The sequence below is a fragment of the Danio rerio genome, chromosome 18, assembly GCF_052040795.2.
Source record: "Danio rerio strain M-AB ecotype USA chromosome 18, GRCz13ab, whole genome shotgun sequence".
Classification (NCBI taxonomy): Eukaryota; Metazoa; Chordata; class Actinopteri; order Cypriniformes; family Danionidae; genus Danio; species Danio rerio.
This window is the reverse complement of record NC_141038.1, coordinates 46,342,971-46,363,521: the sequence shown is the minus strand read 5'-3', so window position 1 is coordinate 46,363,521 and position 20,551 is coordinate 46,342,971. Positions and strand designations below refer to the sequence as shown.

General features: G+C 36.6%; 1 protein-coding gene across 32 annotated transcripts in view; it reads right to left on the bottom strand.

Annotated features, from left to right (window-relative positions):
* Positions 1–20,551, bottom strand: part of nectin1b (nectin cell adhesion molecule 1b) — a 527,810-nt gene that overhangs the window by 248,727 nt on the left and 258,532 nt on the right. For all 32 annotated transcript variants that reach the window (XR_015514331.1, XR_015514339.1, XR_015514334.1 and 29 more), the window contains 1 exon segment: positions 11,536–11,687. Coding sequence is in view for 23 of the 32 variants with exons in the window: in XM_087292089.1 (XP_087148215.1) it covers positions 11,536–11,687 (152 nt within the window). In the remaining 9 variants the exon portion in view is untranslated.

Here is a 20,551-nt window from a genome sequence, read left to right as displayed (position 1 = left end):
TTAAAAAGGTTATCGTCCGCTAAAGCAGATTTTTAATCAAGGCGCACCCGGGTGGGTTCGTGGTACTTGAGATTCAACTCGGTATATCTACAGTTCAAGCTTCGCTGTACACAACGCCGTCGTGTAGATTTCCATTAAATTGTGTGCAGAATAACCACGTTTGACGAGGTGAATTTCAATGGAGCCAGATGTTTATTACTCCACGTCTGGGCACCGAATGCGGTCGCTCCATGCATGCAGAGCGCAGGTCATATGGAATGCATTAGCGGCCACAGGGTTTGGGTAAATTTCCACCGGTGCGAAAGACTGCTACTGCACAGTCACATTTTTTTTTTTATTTCTTTATTTGGAAGACAGCTCATTTTGCATCCTGCCCTGCTGAATGCTAAGCGTAATCCAGTCAGAAGCAGAGCACAAAATCCGCGCGGCCTCAGCAAGGCCTGTCCATTGCTGTTCGGGAGAAGAGAGATTGCGTTTGAAGTTTATGAAGCATCAGCACTCGCTTTAACTGAGCCTTCCAGTGCTAATGCCAGTTCAGTCTAGTACAGAGAGAGAAAGAGGAGGAGGGGAGCACGAGTAAACAGAGACTATTAGAAAGCAGTCTTCTCTTCAACATGGTTTCAGTTTTAGTTTTTGGCTTTTGTTGGAAATAACTTACATTTGGTAAGAAGTTGCCATGTCAGATTCATTTATTTTACTGCATTACACCTTAAATGACTTGGCATATCATTACAGTCAACAATAACAATTTAAAGTTGTTTAATTTAAGTTATTGCATAACAATGATGATCACATTTTTTCAACCCAGGCTCATTATTAATAAGTATCTCTACATACAATTCTGGACAGAGCGAAATATGTCCCAGGAGTTACGTTTTTTGCTGTTTTTTGATTTTGCAAATTCTTTTACAGATCTCAAATTGTTCTCGCAAATGCTATTTGTGCCTGTTGTTCTTGCGTAAATCCCCCAAAGGCCACTGTCGACTGACTGATTGACTGAATAACCAATCGACCAATGCCCTAGCCAATACACTAAACCCAACCGATAGTGTTTTCAAAAGTATAGATAGAACAGCTACCTCCCCTAAATCCAACTGTTTTCAAAAGCAATCCAGAAAAATAAAAGCCCTTGCGGGTGCCTGATCTAACCACATTCTCATCCTATTAGTTACTTGTTTATTTTTCTTTTTGCCTTTTGTTTTTGTTTAACCTTCTTTTTTTTTAACCGTTTATTTTAAATTCAGTCATCGCAGTCAACTCCTTTCTGCATCTAAATTCTGTTGACATATGTGCTTAGCCAAATTGGTAACAGCGGAAAAGCCGTATACATTGAGGTAATCGGTGAGTTGGTAGCGCAATAAAAGCAGAAGCCATACTGCCCTGTTCGTTTCCTGTTAGCCATATGTACATCCAGCTACATAATTCACACATCTTCACAATGAACTTGTGTTGTTGTTTTTTTTTTTTTTTTTCATTCATTAGGTAATATTAAGTTGGGTAAATATTCTAAAGAGCAAGTAAATAAACTCACAATGACATTTTTTTGACTTTATATTGCCTGATAATAGACCTTTTCAAGTTTGTTATTATTTAGACATGGAATTATTTCAAGGTGTACTAGGGTTTGGGAAAGTCTAGGTTTTATAACTTTTTAAGCAAAAATTTCTGCTATAGCGTTCCTATGGTAAATGTACGTTTTTTTTGTTTTTTTTTACAGACTACAGTATCTCCAAATAAATCCACAGATGTTGCTTTAAATAGTAAATAAACCAGTGCTTTTGAAACTACTGAAGACAGCAGAAGTTCATGATTCATGTGAATTATTTAGCCTGACATGTTTACAGTACCATAACAAAATATTTTAAATGTTACTCAAAATACAATATATTGTGCTCAGAGTGGGAAAAAAAGTTGTTGTTTTTTACCAAGACATTTAAAAAGAATATATTTTAGATCAGTAATCACAATACAATGAAACCGTGATCAGTTTTTATTCGAGGTTATCATACCGTCAGAATCTTATGAATCTTAAACAATAGCATTGTTTACAAGTTGCAACTTGAATGGAAACACTAATGCAAAAGAAGAATCTATCTATCTATCTATCTATCTATCTATCTATCTATCTATCTATCTATCTATCTATCTATCTATCTATCTATCTATCTATCTATCTATCTATCTATCTATCTATCTATCTATCTATCTATCTATCTATCTATCTATCTATCTATTAAAATGTGTACAGAATACATTTCTAAAGGATCGTGTCAAAATGAAGTCTGGATGAACTGTAAAAAAAAAAATTGTGATGTAGCTTTTATCAGCATGGCATTTAATTATCTTGATTATTCCCATCTACTGACAGGCGATGTATACTTTACTTATGGTTGTGTTTTTTATATCATCACCTTGGAATTCTAAGGTTCTATCTGCATTCTGAATGGTTTTGAGATAATGAGCTTTAAAGTTTTTGCATTCCATAGCAAACAGCATGTGTGTCACATCTTATCTTAAAATGTAAACAACTTATAAAAACATCATATAATGTAAATAAGCTGTCCTTTAACAAGAATATGTGAAGAACTCAATTTTATCAAAAATGTCAGATAGAACCTAATAATTCTAAGGTGAAATTAATTCTACACAATCAGTTCATTGTCATCATGTCATGTTTTCAATACACATTAATATCCCACCAAAAAAAGAAAGTAAAAAGACATTCTGACAGCATTTTTTCTGACGAGATTAACACTGCTAAAGAGGGAGAGAGAAAGAAAAAGTGTTGGTCACGAGCAAAAGAAGCTGAAAGAATGAGAAGGAGAGCAGTTGTTGAAGACTTGAGAATCTCCCTCTTTGAAATCTCCACAGTTTCATCTTCACAATGTTATCGTCGCTTCCACACAGTCTCGCAGCTGTTGCTGGCTCCAGCAGAGGAGTGCCAGCCTTTTCCACGTGCTCCACACACAAAACCTCCATCTCCCAGGTGCAGGCAGGCGACCAAAGCAGAAGAACAATGGACAACCGCGAACGCGCTGCACAAGAAACCGCGGTGGAGAGACGTGTTGCTTGGCAGAAGCCTTTGGCACATATGCCACGGTTGCCCTTACTGTTGGAGCCGGTCACGTGGAGGATTCAGCTTTCGCACGGACCTTTTCATGAGCAATGTGAATGAGCGCAGAACACTGGTTTTCCAGTGTTTGAGTGGGCTGCTTTTGCCAGAGGTATCACTTCCACTCCTGCCACGAGAATGAGGCTGTAATAGCCCATATGTGCTCTTCTGTCGAGAGGTTTCCCTCTAGCCATGATAAGGACAGATGGAAAAGCCTTATTAGCATCTCGTTTTTTGGCTGTGCGGGCTCCAGTACAAAACTACAGGGACTGCAGAACTGCAGCGGAGAAAATTCAGAGTCATGATCTGGGTTTTGTCATGGGCCCACTGTAATTTGATTATGCCACTGCATTTTAAGAAAGACACAACCCAGGTGAATAGGGTGGAAACTTGCTAAGAGGAACCCCATACTTATATTAATATTTATTAATATGATTGGTCACTTTTTTTGTCGATTTGTGTGCGCCTGGACCACAAAACCAGTCATAAGTAGCATTTTTTGGAGATCTACGCTAGATCCATAAGCTTGATTTAGATCTATGCTATGCTGGTAACCCAGGCTGATTATTGATATGTACCCCTGTATACATTTATTAAGAGTGTGTGTTCCAGGAGCTATGTTTTTTTGCAGTTTTTTTTTTTTTTTGCGAATTTGCTATAGGCCGCTTTGTATGCTTTTTAGATCTCAAATTTCTATTGTGAGTGCCTGCTGTTCTCACGTAAATGCACTAGAGGCTTTCAACTGACTCCCTGATCGACAGACCAATAACCGCCCCCGATAACTTGCATGATTTTAACAATATCATCACATGAATGCACATACTGGACAGTTTTTCCAGACTGAAGATCAAACAACACAATAGTGTGATCAAATGTGATTCAGCAGAAAAAAAGTGTATATTATGTAGAATGATAAACATCGCTAGCTCTCCTGAGACCTGTTGCACAAAGGTAGTTAGGATTTTTTACCTGTTCTTAGGTAAATTTACATTTAGTTTGAGCAAACAAAGAAAGAGTGCTGATTTTGATTGAGTTCCGTCACCATGGTAACTTATGTTACAAAATTAACCTAAAAATTATGTTTGAATCGTATATAGTTTAAATTTGTCAACTAATTTATTAATAGCTTTAAATAAAAAATGCTTTTAAATATTTACACATAAATTTGCTTCAATATAGATAGCTTATAAAATGACTGAGCTGTTTGCGAATCTATATGATTACAATCAGTTGAGCGACTTGAACTGATAATACGTGCTTTAAGCTGCCTTCTTAAACCATCAACCATCATCTAATTGGTTGGCATATGATTCTGATTGGCTGCAAATCTTTCAGGTGAATGAGTTAATCACAAACTTATTCACAAGCCTAATCACTAAACTGGTTTAGTTTATATCAAGCATTGTGAAACCACTTATCCTGGTCTTACCCAAGTTAAATATGTTTAGTTTTTATAACCCGAAACTTGCTTGATGAACAGGCTTATGTGTTTTTTCAGCAAAAAACTCAACTCAACGAAGCTTAACTCAATTCAACTAAGCTCAACTTAACTAAGCTTATCTAAACTACGCTAATTTCAACTCAACTCAACTAAGCTCAACTAATCTTAACTCAACTAAGCTCAACTCAACTAAGCTCATCTCAACTAAGCTAATTTCAACATAGTTTATCTCGACTCAACTCAACTAAGCTCTACTTAACTTAAACTAAGCTCAAATCAACAATTAAGCTAATCTCAAGTAAGCTTATCTTAACTAAGCTCATGTCAACTCAACTAAGCTCATAGCAAGAAGACACATTACATATCAACTTAAACTTCTGTAGTAGTTTTACAACTATACAAAGTCAACCTTTGGTGCAAATTTGGCCCAAACTAGACTTGAACTCTTCAAATCTGTGGCCAGTCTCAAAAAGCCTTTACTTTGCACTTCATCTTATTTTAGCCTTTATTCAGGGAAGGAAAAACTAAGATACATCTGATTAAAACCTGATTAAAAGCCTTTAAAACACCCACCCTAAACCTCACTCCCATCCGGGTCACGGCACCAATTTAAGCCCTCCAGATCTACCTGATTAATATCTGGCCTTAAACCAGAATTTAAACATGGGCTATTTGCAACCCACTTTACTTCTGCAACCTGGTGCGCTTCTAAGTTAAGATTAATCGATAAAAAATAAGTAGGGCAGGACTTGATTTTATCCATCGGGTATTGATTGGAGTGGCCATTACACACCAGAATGGAACCAGATGCTTGCAGGGTTGAAAAGCAAAAGAGATTTCATATGTCAGGAAGAAAGTAAAGCCATTTCAGAGAGCAGAACAACTTATTATATTTGATATGCAACAACATGCTTTATTTGGACTGATGAATAAAGCAAAAACGCAACCAGGAATGTGAAAGCAAACAGGTCCGTTTTGATATCATGTTGACTTAAAAACAAAGGATTCTGCAGCAACTACAGAACATTTCTCAATGGGCTGTGCGTAGGCCGAACATCTCAGTCATGGTTATTAATGAAATACTCAGAGGAATGTGAACGAGATTAATACGGAGTCATAAAGGGAGAACAGCTGCTGCCATGGAAGTTGTGACTACAAATAAAACTATAATGAACTCATAAAAAAGGCATGATGGAACTGAAAGATTCAAACGCTGCAGTCAAGCACAGCGTATAGAATATTTAAAGCTGCAATGTGTCATTTCTGCACCAACGGTGGCACCAGACAAAACTGCACAACTAATCACGACTGTAGGATTAAAACAACCAAATGTCTCAATATTTCCTTACAAAACATATAAGGGCTGTTGACATGATGTTGAATCCTAATTGTTCTGTAATTGTTCATTTATGGGTAATTGACAAATAGGCAGTAAAAAAAAAAAAAATAATAATAATAATAATTGTGCGTGAAAATCGCAGTAGATCAGCAGTTTCTGAAATACCCAGACCAGCCTGTCTGGCACCAATAACCATGCCATGTTCAAAGTCACTTAAATCACCTTTCTTTTCCATGCTGATGCTCGGTTTGAACTCCAGCAGTTTGACTTGACCATGTTTACTTGCCTAAATGCATTGAGTTGCTGCCAAGTGATTTGCAGATTAGAAATTTGCATTAACAAGTTGTTGGACAGGTGTTCCTAATAAAGCGGCCGATGAATTTTTTCATTTTCACTATTTATGTAGTGTGAAGCCTGAAGCTTGGGAAAACATAATTGCTCACTAACTTTATAAATTCTTTCACTACATTTATGACGACTTTTTACTAAACAGTTGACAAGAAAAAATAAATAAATAAAAATAACAATAATTATAAAAAAAAAAAAAATAAAAAAAAATATATATATATATATATATATATATATATATATATATATATATATATATATATATATATATATATATATATATATATATATATAGTATTTCCATCATTTTAAATGCTTTAATTCTTAAACATTTATGTCTTTCATGGACTTTTTGTAACAAAAATGCTATTGTTCTATATTTTTTGAAGTTTTTTAAGGCAAATCTAAAAAATATTCAATCTTATGAACATCATTAATAAATATCTCTTTTAACAAGTAGCTATTTTCATAAATATCAATTTTTCTCATCTATATATTTCTAAAAACATAGGAATTTGATACATTTTGTCAATGAAAACCTCTGGTGTGACACTAATTTTAAATTACCAATTACATTGAAAACTTTAATTAGTTGAAGGATCCCATTCAAGATCATGCTACTGAAGCCCCCTGTAAAGCTCATGATGTACACAAGCTAAGTTTATATTATTATATAATAAAGATCTTAAAAGGTATAGTTCCTAATTTTTGCTGACACACCATAGGACATACACTACTATTTGCTGTACATTCAGTAAAAAGTAAAAATCGAAACAATGAAAGAATTAAAGTTAAACTTCAGGCTTCAAACTACATAAATACATCAAATTTTCCTTTAAAACTTGTGTTTTACACAACAAACATTTTTTTTTTTGTCAATTACCCATAAACGAACAATTATATGACTATCTGACCAACAATCTCACATTTCAATACCTCAGTATCTGCATTCTCCCACAGATAAAGAGAGGGAGAGAGACAGAGGTTCAACGACCTCCAGATGGAATGATCCATCAAAGGATAGACACTGCCGTAGAGGAGGGATCTATCATCAAATGGGCACATGCAATGCGGAAACAATCCCCAGGCATTGCCAAACAGAGGTCGGAAAGAACAAATAAGGCTTTCAGAGCATGTTCTGCTAGTGACCTTTGGAGAGCGAGAAGGAGAAAACAGGAGACGTGCAACTCTATAAGAGTTATGCTTTCTGAACCAAAAAATGTCCTTCTCTGTAGAAATGATGAGAGGTGAAACCAGAGGAAAGGTGTGTCAAAAAAGTCATGAGCACTTATTAGATCAATAGTTTCTCCTAACAGGAAAACGTAATGCTGAAATGTAAATCTTGAAACTTCCTCTTTATCTTCTTTTTTTTTTAGCTTAAGTTTCAGAAGTGGTTTTAACAATGTAATTATATATATATATATATATATATATATATATATATATATATATATATATATATATATATATATATATATATATATATATATATATATATATATATATATATAATTATTTTTTTTTTTTGACAGATCAGAGATCAATGTAGGAACCTTGATACAGGAATTATAAACATCAAACTAAAAAACTTCCATCAAAAACTTGCTTGGCCAATCTACCAACACAATGTCAAGGCAATTTCTAAGCTCATGATTGAGTGGTTAATTTGTATTACTTGATATACAATCTCATTCGTACATTGTAGTATGAGTTTGCTCATCCCCGAATGACAGTTATGTTATGGGGTGGAGTTTATGGGCCCGCCTCCTTTTATAAACGGTACTTTTTCATACAAATGAAAAAGTATAAATTCACATACATTTTTCTGATAGTATGCAAACCAATTACATTTCTTAGTGCGATTGGGCAAATACTACTAAAGGTTTATGGACACTGTTTTTTTTTTTTTTTTTTTAATTCAAATAAAATAAAATAAAAAATAAAATAAAACAATAAATAAAACAAATAAATAATTAAAAATACAAACAGACAAACAAACAGATAGATAGATAGATAAATAAATAAGCAAATAAATAAACAAACAAAAAGCCAAACAGACTGAGAGAGACAGATTAAAATAAAAAAATAAAATAAAATGAAATAAAAATATAAAATAAATAAATAAATAAAAAGACAATAAAACAATAAATAAATAAATAAATAAATAAGACAATAAAACAGACCGACAAAGACAGATTAAAATAAATAAATAAACAAATGAATAAAACCAAAAAACAAACAAAAACAAACAAACAAATAAATAAATAAATAAATACATGAAAATAAAAGCCAGACAGACTGACAGAGCCAGATTAAAATAAAATAAAAAAAAATAAAATAAAATAAAAAAAAAAATAATAAAAAAATAAAATAAAATAAAATAAAATAAAATAAAATAAAATAAAAAAATCTAAATTCCAATAAGCAGCTTGAACCATGAATACCAATTCAAAGTCATTCATAGGGAGTTTATCAACATATTACAGAGCTGTTACACCAAAAGTGAGTGGAAGATGAGTCTTGAAAAACCAGAGACTTGATAACCAATTACATGTCCTCACCTATATATAAAAAAGGAGCAATAAAATGTTCCACTGCAAAGTACCAAAGTTGCGTACACTCACATCGTGACCTATTCCTGAACTCATGCCATTTGCTGCATTGCAATTTTGAAAAACGATCAACGGCATCTCTCCTAAAGCAGAGTCCCACTCTATACAGTAAATATCAGCGGCAGACATTTTCAGCTTGCAGAATATTTCCCTCATTCAACCATTGGCCATTCAGACTTCCATTAACGCTCTGCAAGTGCCCGCAGAGCGTATCATCAAAACCTGCCACGGAATGAGATGACATCACCAGAAAACAAATAAATAAATAAATAAAAATGCCAGCTAGGTTGAGGAAGGGTCTGAAAGTTTACACGCAAACACTCCCACGCACACAAATAAATGCAATGATAGAGAAAAGCAGAGTCGCCGACTCCAGCATGCATGTTAGAATCTCTCCAATGTAGCAGCGAGAGCAAGGCGTATGCATTATTATCAGAACAAAACTGCAAAAAGCCTCCGCTCTCTACAAATATTGGACCAATTTCGAGGTTGTGCTCGACAATTTAGAGCAGCATCGCCTCTTTTCATTAGCGTCTTTTGTTCTTAATGTATTTCCAGGCTTGTGGAGGAAACTACAGGTGTTTGATGTGACAGTTAGAGCGGAGGAACGGCTGCAGTTTTGCTCTGAGTTTCGTTTGTATCTTCTTGTTTTCACCTAAGAAAAAGGCGGAGAAGACGGAGAAGATGTGGGAGGTGAACGTAGCTCGGAGAAATGCGAGTTTTGTTGCAAAAGTGCCTGTGATCAATACTAAAGAGGCAACAAAACTCTGATGTTATTTTTGGGGAGGGAAAATGACGGCGCTTTATTCTGAATCTGAGTGTGTGTGTGACTGTGTGAGTGAATTTTGTGGGTGCTGGCAGCATAACCTGATGTATGGTGTGACTGGGAGAAATTAGAGAAGAGGAAATGACAGTATTTCCTTGCTTTGTGCTGCCAGGTTGAAGCAATAGGTAGGAGGCCAACCTCCGTAAATTCGGTGTAGGCCAAAAAATGCAGGTGCAAGATTGTACACGCAGAACGCAGCATGGAAAAACAGAAAAGTGTTTTGACACTAAAGCCACATACCGATGTCTGAATGTCATGTGCAGTAGATATTGATACGTGTTTATGTTACATATATTGTGCAGTGCAATCTTTATATTACAAGACTTAATCAAGCAAGAACATTACTAGAATCGTTGATAATTAATCAAATAAGTTAACTTTAATGAAACGATTTTCTTGATTCGTAATTGTATCTGTGGTAGTAAAAAATAAGCAAGAAAGTATGTCAAATAAAATGAACTAAATATAGTTATATCATATATCACATTCACAATACATTAAATAATGGATGCACTGAAAGGACAATTCTGATCTGAAATCGAAAAACTCTGGATGCGATTGGCTAAAAACCAAAAATGCTTTGTAATACAAATTTCTTAATTTATTAAATAATATAAAGTTTTGTATAAAATATAACATTTTGTAATTTCCAAATGTAATTCAACAATTTGAATTATACTGATTAATAATAATACTAATAATAGTAATAATAACAACAACAACAACAACAACAACAACAACAACAACAACAACAACAACAATAAATAAATAAATAAATAAATAAATAAATAAATAAAAAGCAACATTTCATTGACAGTTATCGTTTTATGACAGTGAACGAGTCGAGGCATGTAATTTTACTGGTGATTATGTGTGGCAAAAATGGCTAGAATTTGGGTTACATTACCGAAACATCCACAATTTAAAGGCTAGTTTATACTTCTGCGTCGAGTGATAGTCGTGACCCACGGCTTGCACGTAGGGTCTTGCACGTAGTCGTGCATTTATACTTCTGCGCGCTGTTTGTGTTGCTCTGCAATAACACTTCCGAAACGCTAGCTGACAGTGGGTTATTATGTTCCTCTGTATCGAGTTTCTTCACGGATGTTTGGTTTTTCTTAACATTACCTTAATATTAAGTCGCTGATTCTAAAGCGGGATCTGGCGGACATGCAACAACTTTAATAATAAGGTAAACACATAGCAACAGTTTCCACTTGGAGCTCCTTCACAGGACTCGACACTTGTAAACACTTGCTCCAACGGGTTCGGCAGTTCTCTGCCCCCGCCCACAGTTGTTAGCGTTACCAAGCTGACCAATCACAGAGCTTGTGCTATGCGTCAGTGCGACGTGTAGTTACATTTTTTGAGGGGTGCGCTTCGGCAACGGCCATGGCAAGAGGTACGCGACCGCGCGAAGGCAGATGTATAAATCCCTCTTTAAGTTTGACCTTAGTATTAGCGCAAGCTAGTCGATGGTATGCTTTAACTGCTTTCTCTTTTCATTTTTTTGCTGTTACTAAAATTTCAGTGCATCCCTTCATTAAATAGATATTTATAGACTACCATTTTAGCTTTATACTTAAGTAATTGGGTCCCTCTTCAGGCTTTCATTGAATCAGAATGTTTAAAATCTCTTGGCTTAAGTGTCTAAATACTTTTTTGAATTCCCAATATCTGTGTGTTTGTTCAAGATGTGATCATCGGGATTATAAAATAACAATTCTGAAGTATCGACAATTGACCGGCTGATCCAAAACTCACATTTCTGGAGCTTCAATCGCCTTTGCCCAGATTTAAAGCTCTCCCGGCACCAACATACGCACACGGTAAGTCAAATAACCATCCGCAACTTACCCGTCACGTTGACTTCTACTAGTCCAGAACGTGTGCCGATGCTATTGGTAGCCTCACAGACGTAAGTCCCGCCAAGCTCGTAGGTCACAGGGCCTTTGAAGAACAGGGTGTTGTTCTTGATTTCTATGTTGTTAGGAAGCGATCCGTTCAACCTGATAAAAAAGCAAAACAAAACAGATGATATATTACTTGATCTACCCGCATGGAAACAAAGTAGGGAGACAAATCTCCTCAAGTTGACATAGTGGGACATCATCAGCAGATCAACTGTTATAACGAAGACAGATCCAATCTTCTGAAACAAAGCAAACATACCAGGAATACCTCAAGAGTTACACATCCCAAGCCAGCAAACGTGAAGGGTGGTACGACTGAACGGGCCCTTACAGGTCTGAATGTTGCCCAAGGACAGAGGGAGTAATTTAAAATGAAGAAAACAAACAGAGACAAAAAGCTGTGTCACATTTGTGGAAAAAAAAAAAAATGTCTTGTTTTGCTGCCACTCTTTCAGTTCTGGGCTGCTGCACCTGAAGATGTATCCCAGGAGACTAAAACAAAACCCATCAAGAAGAAAAAATGACTTACAGCGCCTCAGACTTTTACTGTAGTGTCCTATCCGTGTGTGGCCTAATTCTGGACTCGTCATGGTTCAGATGCCCAGCGAGTTCAGACTTGCCCTAGTGTTCCTTTAAGCTAAACAAAGGTCATGATCTTTGGCATGCTAGTGCCAGATGCTCTACTCTTTCATTGGAGATCACGTATAACGATGCCTTCCCAGGCACCAGCCACATTCAGATTGTCTTGTTCCCACTTAAACAAGTTCCTTTCTTCAATCTAAAGACACCAATTCTGGAATGTCAGGGTCAGGATGACTCCTGATGGTGTCCTTTATCAGGTTTTATCAACCTGGAACCTCCTGTGTTAGCATTCACAGATCCTAGTTTGGCTGTAGTTAAAGGCCATTCACACCAAGGACAACAACTATAATAACAACAATTAAGACATTTTTTTTTTCTGATTATAAGCAGCGTTCAGAACACATCTACACCCGATTAAAAATAACCAATAACACTCTGACAGCAAGATGCAATTCATTTAAAAGTTAAAGCTATATAAAGTTACAGCATGCCTTCATCGAGGAGAAGCTCAGGGCTTGAGGTCCACTTATTCATTCATTCATTTTCTTGTCGGCTTAGTCCCTTTATTAATCCGGGGCCGCCACAGCGGGATAACCCGCCAACTTATCCAGCACGTTTTTACGCAGCGGATGCAATTCCAGCCGCAACCCATCTCTGGGAAACATCCACACACTCATTCACACACACACACTCATACAATACGGACAATTTAGCCTACCCAATTCACCTGTACCGCAAGTCTTTGGATTGTGGGGGAAACTGGAGCACCCGGAGGAAACCCACGCAAACGCAAGGAGAACAAGCAAACTCCACACAGATACGCCCGAGGCTCAAACCAGCAACCCAGCGACCTTCTTGCTGTGAGGCGACAGCACTACCTACTTAGTCCACTTAAGCCTAGTTCACACTGCAGGATTTTAAACATCAGCAGATCGCTGTGCTGTTCACACTACATGACTTGACTTTGTGTCTTTTGATCTCTGTGGTGTTCACACTACGCAACACTCCGTGAACGATCCACAAGAGGGGGGTCACACACTACATGATCTGACAACATCTCATTCCCCATCAGCTCATTCAAGCTACCAAACCACGGCCAATGAAAATTTGAGGGAGGAGTCGTCAGAAAAAAGCTGAACACTATTGGCTGCTTGTGTGCTGATTACATCACTGACAGCTTTTCAAGCTTTAGAGAAAGCATTTTAAAAAAAAATCGTCAAATCAGCTGATTTATGAGCGGATTAATCACTCATCTGCAAGGTTTGAGTGGATAGATACACAGAGAGTTTTTAATTTTTGTAATTTTATAACTCTTTGAAATAAAACTAACATATTTATAACACCCTGCCGTTTTCTAACTATCAGTGTATTTCTTTCTGACATTGTTATTTTTTTCATTACAAAACAGTAAAGAACTGAGCATTTCTGCCTTAAATTACCATATTGGTCAAAATGACTGCATGCATGTCTGATACTTTTCGCTGTGACTTTAAATGTGTGTGCATTTTCTTGCCTGGCAACTTCCTGCTAACATAAACAAAACTTTCTGATGGCAAAAATATCAATTTACTTCAGATATCTTTCAAAACTGCATATTCTGTGCTGTGAAATAGCTCCTGTTTGAAAGTGAAAATGAAAGCTAAGACCTTTAAGTGTTTTAGTATCTTAACTACATATTTATAGGCTGTATTACCAAAAAAATATTATATTTTTAGGGTAATAGTGTCCTTAAATATGATGCCAGAAATTCAAAGCGTAATTTTAATATCTCAATAATAGCTTTGAATGTAAATATGTTGTGACAATATGGCGTTTTATATGAGAACGGTCAAAATGAGCAGTATGGTAATTCTAATAGTTACAGAATTCTAGTTCCACTGTTAATATATCCTCCTCTCATGTCTGTACTAACGCAGAATGAAGCGAGTGCACTGATGCCCATTCTGACCAATCACAGATGTTTCTGCTGAGCTCCTGAACACACAGCCATTCAGCTCATGCTGATATGCTCTCTCATTGGCTGTAGCTCGTCAATACATCTGACCACACGTGGGGTTGAGTCGGCCGACTGCTCTGGAATATTTAGCATGCTGAATGTTGGATTTCCGTCTGCGAGGTGTCGGCGACGCGTCAGCGAGCCTCGTTGATGCGTTGCTCAGTAGTTCACACATAAAGAGCGGCGAGCGCCGAGCACCCGCAGATTTCTTCCCGATCACAGCCCGATCTGTCGGCGAGCTCGTTAACTTCCAAATCGGGCTCAAATCAGGCTTAAAATCCTCTAGTGTGAACTAGGCATTAGTAAAGATTATTTCAAAATATGAAGTATCTAGAAAACAATTGGTTATACTATGGGAGGGAATAGTTAAAATAGACAGACCATCAACATTTGTTCTGTAGACACAAATATAACTAATCCTTAAATTCATAGTTATTGTCCTCAGTGTGAATAGCCCTTAAGTGTTATATTAATTGTTACATTACCAAGATAGTTAGGTAAACATGCATTCAAATTGTGATCTCGGATTTTGTTGAGACCCTCTTATTTTGTCACACTTTACATTACTATTACTGAATAATGAGTACTAATGAGTGAACAAACCCATGTCACACAGTAAGCAAGCAAATGGAAATTATGTGGATGTCAATTACGATAATTGTCACAGTCTGCGTGTTGTTGTGCAAAGACCTTGTCTTGAATAATTTTTAACATTTTCTTTTGGGCCAGTGACTTTTTCGCTAAACCAATCATCTTTCTCACAGCATACAAACTAAGAACCCCACAAAAACAGATGTTCAGCTTGACATCATACAAAATGCCATTCGTTTACTGGCTAACATCCCTCTGAACTGGTTTACACTTATATTTAGAATCATCCACTTGTGATTTGAATGATAAAAATGCATCTTAAAACCATATTTACACTGTGCCCTAAGTAACTGGATGACTAGTTTTGTTTTTAAAGGGGCCCATCAACCTGGAACCTTAGGGTGTATTCACACCTGTCTTGTTTGGTTATATTGGATAAAACTCATGTTTATTTCCCCCTTTGGTGAGGATCTTTTTGGCAGGTGTAAATATGGAAGTTTCTCTTTGGTGCCCACAAAAACAAATGGACCCAGACCCAGTCCAAGAGTCTTGAGTTGCATCCAAAATCGCCTACTACTCGAGTAGGTATTTGAATCTACTACACAACCGTTAGAAAAGTATGTTCTATATCGTATGAATGTGAGCAGTATAAATGGAATTCAGATGTACTACATTGTGCATTTGTCATTATCACATGACCTATCTATGCCAGTGTCGTATCAATCCCATTGATGATTTTTCTCACGTGGCTTCATTGAATAGTGCAGCATCCATTGGATGCACACTTCAGATTCTTGCCAGAAGTAGTAGGTCATCAGAGTACTTATTGCCATTTGTTTTTCGAATACTATGAATTCGGACATATTAATCACCTCACACACTGTTTTTAATGCACAGTACTATCTAGTAGGGAAGTATGCATTTTTAAGAGGCAGCCAAAGTCTTGGTCTCAGTCCTTTACAGTTCATTTAAAGTGTGAATATGTCTTGACCTTGATACGACACATATGCTGAAAACCCTGCACATTTTGAGTTCAGGATCCCATAGTTTAAGTTGTGCACTACTGCTTAGCAACCATCGGCCTCACTTTCCAATGAACCATCAATATAAAAACTAAATCTCTATCTATGGCTGTCCGAATTAGCCTACTACTCAAGTAGGAACTACTTTTTAATTTTTATTTACTACATTACTATTTCAAAATTATGTTTTATATATGAAACATTCGCCATTTGTCATTATCAGCTACCAGCTTCAGATGTGTTGCATCACTTCTATTTATGAATTCTCTCACATGGTATTATGGGAGAGCATAGTATCCATTGGATGTGAACTTCAGAATCTTGTTGGAAGTAGAAGGTAATCTTATCATTCACTATTTTTCGAATACTATGAATAACTATGAAACAGACACACTACTAAGCTTGAATATTATTTTTCACATACTACATAGTAGGGAACTATATGATTTTCTACGCAGTTTATGCCTTACCTCTAGCTCTGATACAAGTTTTGTTTATAGACGAAATAAAAAAGGTATTGCTGTTTTTGGCTGTTGTGTGTTTGTCCAACGCAATCTCACGGCAATTCGTAACTTTTTTAATTTAGTGGCTAATTCGTATGAATTCGTACGATCTAATTCGTAAAATTTAGTACGATTTGCTCATTCCCCAATGAGAGTTGGGGTTAGGGGTGGGGTTGAGTGCCACGCCTCCTTTTTAAAATCGTATATTTTCGTATGACTGAACTCATACGAATTCATATGAATTAGCCACTAAACCGACAAAATGTAAAATACTTACGTTTTCTCATGAGATCAGGCTGGTTTGTCAGAGATTAATAGTTTACCGTTACCGTAATAACTTAAATGTATATAACACACATTTTGTTGCTCTCTGTTTGTGCACGTCTACATTTTAAATAAACAACCTGTGTGAGAAAAATACATGATATGCGAATAGTCCATCTGAGCTACAGTAAGAGTCACGTCATGGCAGTAGGGAGAGTAAATGATGACAGAATGTCTATTATTTAACTATCCTTAAATAGTTGCGTGGTACACGCTTTAACAATCGCATACTTTATAGGGTGTTTGAAATTGGCAGTTTGATCACAACAAACTTTGGTCCAACCTGTTAGAACACTGCCATCCAGAATTCACCAAACAGTTTCAATCTGGAATATAGCTGAGGCCCACATTGGTCCACTTTCGATTGAACCTTGAAATGGTTGGACTAAATTATGAATCCAGCAGGGGAAAGCATTTCTGTCCAATAAGCACACGTGTAAGTTTTGTTTACAAATTCTGGTTCACTTGCTAAAAGGGCAGTGCGAAATAGAGCTACATAAAAAAAATGTAAATTAAAAAAACAACAACAACATTGTGTTTGGTCTGGACCACAGCAAGTGAAGGAATGGACTTACACCCTTAGCATTCTCAGAGCAAGACATATGAAACAGTTAATCTGCTACTTAAAAAAGCAGTCAAGCATTGAAGTCTACCATTTATTCAGGTCAACAAAAGGGTGAGCACAGAATAGATGGTAGAAATTAGGTCATGTCTCATGTCTTCAGAGCAGAATATATCATGCATATGATACATTCACATCATGTTGAATCTGATGGAAGAGCCACATCTGAAGTTGTTCAAGAAACTAATAAAATGTGATGTTATTTCGACAAAAAAGCCTATTGATTTAACACGGTGAATAATTGATTATAATGGACATTTTTCAAAACGGAAATTATAAAATTCCCCGCCTGATTAACAACAAGCAATTAATTGTGATTATTGGAGTTTGCATGTTCTGCCATGTTGACGTGGGTTTCTTCCAGGTGCTTGCAGGTTCCCCCACAGTCCAAAGACATGCGCTATAGGTGGATTGAATAAACTAAATTGGCCGTAGAGTGTGAGTGTAAATAAGGGTGTATGGATGTTTCCCAGTACTGGGTTGCAGCTGGAAGGGCATCCAATGTGGCGACCCCTGATGAATAAAGAGACTAAGCTGAAAGAAAATTAATGACTAAATGTGGTTATTGGTTTTAACGTAAAACGACATGTTGGAGCAGTAGTGTCTTTTACACTAATGCTATTGTCAGCGATTCAGAAAAGCAATAAGCCATTCATGTGTTCCATTGATTTTACCATGCTGTTGTTAGGCATGACGCAAAAGCAGAGCAATGACTAGTAAAAGTTCAATTACTAAATGTACAACCCTCAACAGCACACACCACTACCTCAATCCCCAAACAATTTCACGCAAAACTTCTCCTGGATTGAGTTTTATTCCTTTCTTTTTTTTTAAGCAGAGGTCATCTGTCTCTTTTCTATGTTGCTGTAATATTCATTCCCCTTCGGATGGGGAACTCCAATGCTATGTGGAACCTTCCACAATATGACGAAAACCCCATATTGTGGAAGGTTCCACATAGCATTTCCGTTCCCCCCCTCGGGGAACGAGGGTTACTTTAGTAACCGTAGCGTAACCTGGCTTAGGACAGAGTCTTTAAGACAGCTTTCAGGCCCAAAATACAAGCGATTTTCTAAATGCTGACTGCTGCAGAGCAATCTGATAAGATGCAGCAGACGGAAGACAGGAGGAGAGATAGATAAGGAAATATGTCACAATGAGCCGTCTGAAGATAAACTCTAGAGCGTGAGTGCTTATGACTCTTCTGCTCGCTTTATGATATATTTATGCTAAGAATCTCTCGGGCATGTTTTGATAGCTGGGAAATTATCGCAATTCTGAAAGTGAAAGTGTATGTATGTGGGAGAGACAGAACGAGAGAGTGTGAGTAGTTACATCATATTTCAATGTGACATCTGAAACAGGAGATTTATTTCATATAGACGTGCTTAGTCAGACTGTTAAGTAAGTCTGCGTAAAGTCTGGCCCAAATGGTTGCTTATTTGAGCCAAGAATCACCCACTTACACAGGAGGAGATTGTTTGGCTGACGTGTAAAGCAACCAATCAGTTTGATTAGCTTTTACAAGTAGTCTTAAAGGGATCGTTCAACCCAAAAATGAAAATTGGATCACTGTTTACTCACTTTAAAGTGATTTCAAACCTTTATAAGTTTATTTAATCTGTTAACTACAGATATTTTGAGGAAACCTGTAACCACTGGATTTCATAATAGAGATAACAAATACTATGGAGGTCAATGGTTGGAGGTTTCCAGCTTTCTTCAAAATACTTTTCAAGTCAAACTGGTTTGGGACAAGTAAACGGTGAGTAAATTATGACAGAATTTTCAGTTTTGGGTGAACTATCTCTAACTAGCTTTGTGGTAAACTACAGTGTTTCTTAACCATGCTCCATGTCTCCTTAACCAAACACACAGAATTTAGATCATCAGCTCATTAGCAGATACTGAAAGACCTGTAATGAGTGTGACATAGAAAAGAGACATCCAAAACATGCAGTGTTGGTGGTCCTACAGGAAAGTGGTTGAGAAGCACTGCTGTACTATTTATTTCAATCTGCAATACACTTGAGGCCCACATTGGTCCACTTTCAATTGAACCTGGAATTGTTTGAACTAAATTATGAATCCTACAGGGGCATTGAACATCTAAAATTTTAACATGATGTCTCAAGATTTGGCCATAAAAATAACAGAATGCTCAAGCAAATAAAGTCAAACTGGTTTGGAACAAGTAAAGGGTGAGTAAATGATGACAGAAGTTTTAGTTTTGGGAGAACTATCCCTAGCCTGCTTTGTGGTACACTCTTAAACAATCACATATTAGGTTCATGAATGGCAGATTTGGTTTGATCGCAACAAACCTTTGCCTGATTGCTCTGATAGAATACTGTAATACAGTGTTTCTCAACCATGCTCCATGTCTCCTTAACCAAACACACTGAATTCAGATCATCAGTTCATTAGCAGATACTGAAAGACCTGTAATGAGTGTGACATAGAAACGAGACATCCAAAACATGCAGTGTTGGTGGTCCTCCAGGAAAGTGGTTGAGAAGCACTGCTGTAATATTTGTTTCAATCTGCAATACACTTGAGGCCCACATTAGTCCACTTTCAATTGAACCTGGAATTGTTTGAACTAAATTATGAATCCTACAGGGGCATTGAACATCTAAAATTTGAACATGATGTCTCAAGATTTGGCCATAAAAAAGACAGAATGCTCAAGCAAATAAAGTCAAACTGGTTTAGAACAAGTAAAGGGTGAGTAAATGATGACAGAATTTTCAGTTTTGGGAGAACTATCCCTAGCCTGCTTTGTGGTACACTCTTAAACAATCACATATTAGGTTCATGATTGGCAGATTTAGTTTGATCGCAACAAACCTTTGTCTGATTGCTCTGATAGAATACTGTAATACAGTGTTTCTCAACCATGCTCCATGTCTCCTTAACCAAACACACTGAATTCAGATCATCAGTTCATTAGCAGATACTGAAAGACCTGTAATGAGTGTGACATAGAAAAGAGACATCCAAAACATGCAGTGTTGGTTATCCTCCAGGAAAGTGGTTGAGAAGCACTGCTGTAATATTGGTTTCAATCTGCAATACACTTGAGGCCCACATTGGTCCACTTTCAATTGAACCTGGAATTGTTTGAACTAAATTATGAATCCTACAGGTACAGAAAAAATCTAAAAAAAAAAAAAAAAAAGAATATGATGTCTCAAGATTTGGTCATAAAAATAACAGAATGCTCAAGCAAATAAAGTCAAAAAGTAAATGGTGAGTAAATGATGACAGAATTTTTAGTTTTGGGTGAACTATCCCTAACTTGCTTTGTGGTACACTCT